Genomic DNA, 4464 nt, shown 5'->3' with positions numbered 1-4464 from the left:
ATATATTAATATTTAAAAAAAATATTTTAAATTGTAATAATATTTTGCAGTATTGCTATTTTTATTGTATTTTTGATCAAATAAATGCAGACTTGGTGAGCATTAGAGACTAATTTTAACACATTTTTAAAAATCTTAGTGGCCTCCAAACTTTTGAACAGTAGTTTATATATGTAAGGTGACATATTTTGCATATTTTTGAGAAATAATGAGCTCATACTGACTGTTACTGTAGGCAATACTACAGTTCCTGCAAGACAGGAAATATGGACAGCGCTCTGTCTATTTGGTTCCTGTTTTTTTGGCTGGCCGGTGACTCGTGCAATCTTATTGGATCGTTCTTGGCCGATCAACTTCCACTACAAGTAATGAACCATTGTCACATTCTTTATTTATCACTTTAGATAAAATATCTGCTCAATGAATGAAAACCATGAACCATTAAAACAATTGATTTTTAAATTGAATGATCCTAGTTTTGCTATAGTTTGAACCGAGGCCTGATTTTATTAGTATTTTATTATTTGTTATTATTTTATATTCATCACCCTCGTTTCTCCTTTAGAAATACACTGCAGTGTACTACATCCTGGCAGACCTGCTAATGCTGTCAATGTACTATTACTATAAACTAAAGCATAGGGCATCTAGGGGTGAGTTGGAAATCATACTTCACTAGTGACTTAAATGTGTCATAAGTTTAGGCTCTTTGTAGTTGGTTGCTTTCAAGACATATCTTGCATTCATCTGTTTTGGAAACATGTCTCCAGGAAATAATTTTTCTGGCACACCTGCTTGGCACATTTGATATATATATATATATATGCTATCAACCGTTTGAGACAAACTATATATATATGTGTATATGTGTTTAGTATTATTATTAGTTTAGTATTATATATTAGTTTTAAAAATGTTTTAATTTTAGTATTGTGTTCTTTTATAGTATTCATTATAGTATATTATTTTAAATAGTACTAAAACTAAAATCTTAATTAAAAATTAAATTTATAATATTAAAATACAAAATTAAATTAAAAATAAATACAAAATATGAATACTATAACAGTATATAAATAATTTATATACTATTATAGTATTTATTCATATTTTGTATTTAATTTTAATATGTTTATTTTTTTAAGTTTAGGTTTTATATTTCTATATAGCTTTAAATTATCTGTCATTTGTTTTAGTTTTAATAATTTTAGTAATTAAACTTATTTCAGTTAGTTGCAACATTTCTAATTTTCATTAGATTTTCACTGAAGTTTCATTAGTTTCTAATATTTATATTTTATTTCATATTTATTTAAATTTTTTGAATGGTTTTAGTACCAGTTTTAGTCCCATCACTGCCCTACATTACTGTATATTCCTCCCTGACCTTCAGCTTTCACAGTGTATAAGAATGTGCTGATGCCTGACATGCTAATTCATGGAACTGTCTTTCTCCTCTGTAGCCAGTAACAGTGCATTGCTGAATGCGGTCAGCATGTTATGTCTTCTGGGAATTACATCTTCCCTCATTAGTCTCCCTCGCTCAGCTTTAGAGGATCAGATGCCTGTGAGGTTCAAGGCTCGGGCGCTGCTGGCCGTGGAGGAGGACAGCGGTTCGGTGCAGGTGAGTTGAGTTGAGTTGCACTTCATTCATTTACATGGTTTCAGAATTGATTTGAGATGTGATGTTTTCATGTTTTTCAGCCCTTCGATACAAAGGAGATTATAGGCTTTGTCATCGGCTCTGTATCTTCAGTACTGTATTTATGCTCCAGACTGCCACAGATGTACACTAATGTAAGTCTTACTGCATGTATGTGCTGATGAATTTCACTAATATATCAAGAACATGTTCAGGTAATATGTCATCCCAAAATTTAAAAGAAAGTAATTTTAATTAATTTATATATATATGTATTAGTTAATAAATAATTAATGCATTTTTATTTTACATTATATTGTTTTTTTCTTTTGCAATGTATTATGCAAATGATGTGTTTTCTAGATTTATTTCTAATATTTGCAACAGTATTTCTCATTGTTTGGACATTACATCTCACAAATGAGAGGAGCAAAATCTACTCTTGATTGCACTGCCTTTAAATTATGCTCATTAAAATTATTGTATGACAGTAATGAAAATCAACTTCGGGAATAATGGAAACGTCTGGAAGCATTATAAAAATGGATTTAGAGATGATTTGTGGTTAAATGTCATTAAAATAATGTCTCTATGCAAAAAATCTTAAAGGAATTTTTCTCCCAATAGTGAAAATTGGCTGAAAATGTACTCAACCTCAGGACATCCTATATGTAGATGAGTTTGTTTCTTCATCAGAACAGATTTGCTCACTAATGGATCCTCTTCAGTGAATGGGTGCCATCAGAATGAGAGTCCAAACAGCTGATAACAGCTACATCACAATAATCCACACAACTCCAGTCCGTCAATTAATGTCTTGTGAAGTGAACATTTTTGTATGAAACAAATCCATCATTAAGGTATTTTAACCTTAAACTGTCTCTTCTGGCCAGAATGAGTCCAAAAAACTCTTCCTCCAGTGAAAAAGTCCATCTCCTGTTGTCCTCTCACATCAAAATCCATCAACATAACTGTTTTGAACTGTTGTTCTTGTAAACGGTACCTGATCTGTGCATATTTCTCTCCTGATTCAGACTAGATGACTTTTTCACCAGAGAATATTATGGATAGAGGACTCACATTTTAGCTAGAAACAACGGTTTAGAGTTAAAAATGTCATGATGGATTTGTTTATTACAAACACACAGGTCTTTGTTTAATTGATGGACTGGAGTTGAGTGGATTATTGTGATGTAGCTGTTTGGACTCTCATTCTGACGGCACCCATTCACTGCAGGGGATCCATTGGTGAGCAAGTGATGAAATGGTAAATTTCTCCAAATCTGTTCCCATGAAGAAACACTCTGGATGGCTTGAGCGTGAGACCATTTTCAGCAATTTTCACTATTCCTTTAAAGCCCCTAAAAGTCTTTTTGTTAATGCAAAATATAATTTCTTATTTATTTGAATGACTTCTACATGTTTAATGTGAATGTTGCATCATTCTTTATTGCTTTGGACACTATAATCATTGCAGACATCTGTAGTGTCATAGCAGTGACTGACTTCAGTTATTATTCATACATTTGCATGCTACATATGCATGTAGCACTTAGTTAAAGATGTACAGATATTGCTTTTTAGTGAAGTTCAAATATTTCTTGCAGTTTCAGAGGAAGTCAACAGAGGGCGTGTCTTTTTTCCTGTTTGCTCTTGTGATTCTGGGAAACACAACATATGGCATCAGTGTGCTAGTGAAGAACCCAGATCCAGGGCAGGGAGAGGCCAGCTATATCATACACCACCTCCCCTGGCTCATCGGCAGCCTGGGAACGCTCTCCCTTGACCTTATAGTATCCTTTAAAGCCACATTTTAAACACTGAGCTGTGTGAGTGGGGTCACTGATTCCCAACACAGTCCTCATGGACCTATAGATGTGAAATGTCTGGACGCATATTGTAAATGAGAATTTGGAGGAGAAAACATGCTCATGAAAATAATTCCATACCAAAATTCGTAATGGACCTAAAACAGGCTTTCTTGTAAACGTAATATTATTTTAATAATGTAGCCACAAAAATGTTACTTAATTATGAATAAACGTTTTTGTCAATGAAACCACGACACACTAGGATTATTATAGTTAACTTAAAAAAAAAAAAAAACGTTTTCAGTACTATATACTTTTGTATATATAAAATATACAAAAACTTAAAACATTTTATTTTGGCCAGTTGTAAAGGAAACATTTTTTTTTTCATTTCTATGTAGTTTAACCTGATTAAACTGAAAAAAGAAATGAATAAAAACGGTTACAAAAAAAGTAAACAAAAAAAGCAACAAAATTACTAAAACTTTAAAGTTAAAATGAAAACTAATAACTAAAAATGATTTATCAGTGATGCTAAAATAACAACACTGAACTGTAAGGTGTCCCCAATACAATGTTGAACTGTTGGTGCTAAATTACATTGATTAATTGACACGGTTTGTTTTGAAAACATGGAGTCAAAGGTCACATGATTAATGTTATGGACAATATTGTATGAATGTGTGAGTCATTGTGTGTTTGACCTTCTGGATCACTTGAGGTCACATGTATTGACGAAACTGATTGTTGCCACAGCAACCGGCTGTGTGTTTTACATCACTGAGGTCATACGACTTCCTTTCACGTGAAGCTCATTTGTCAGAATCCCATGAGCACTGAGCCTGGTTTGAATTCATTCAGAATAGTCTGAAAATATTTCAGCTTTTTGCCTTAACACTTTTCTTTAGATATCCGTGCAGTTCATGATGTACAGCAAATCACCTGGGGATTCTGCAGATGGAGATGAAGAGACGGCTGCGCTTCTCCATAACTGAACAATTCCCATTCCTG

The 4464-nt window shown here is 32.8% G+C and overlaps 1 protein-coding gene across 1 annotated transcript in view; it reads left to right on the top strand.

The window, feature by feature from the left end:
* LOC107674372 (lysosomal amino acid transporter 1 homolog) overlaps positions 1-4464 on the top strand; it is a 7778-nt gene that overhangs the window by 2675 nt on the left and 639 nt on the right. Inside the window, exons 4-9 of the mRNA XM_016468333.1 lie at positions 236-365; positions 566-653; positions 1464-1624; positions 1705-1797; positions 3250-3435; positions 4362-4464. The exon at positions 4362-4464 is cut by the window's right edge and continues 639 nt beyond it. Of these exons, the coding sequence (XP_016323819.1) occupies positions 236-365; positions 566-653; positions 1464-1624; positions 1705-1797; positions 3250-3435; positions 4362-4448 (745 nt within the window). The 3' untranslated portion in view covers positions 4449-4464. The remainder of the gene's footprint in view (positions 1-235; positions 366-565; positions 654-1463; positions 1625-1704; positions 1798-3249; positions 3436-4361) is intronic.

Source organism: Sinocyclocheilus anshuiensis, unplaced genomic scaffold (genome assembly GCF_001515605.1).
Source record: "Sinocyclocheilus anshuiensis isolate Anshui unplaced genomic scaffold, SAMN03320099.WGS_v1.1 scaffold188, whole genome shotgun sequence".
NCBI lineage: Eukaryota > Metazoa > Chordata > Actinopteri > Cypriniformes > Cyprinidae > Sinocyclocheilus > Sinocyclocheilus anshuiensis.
Note: the sequence above shows the minus strand (reverse complement) of the source record. Positions and strands in the feature narration are given on the sequence as shown.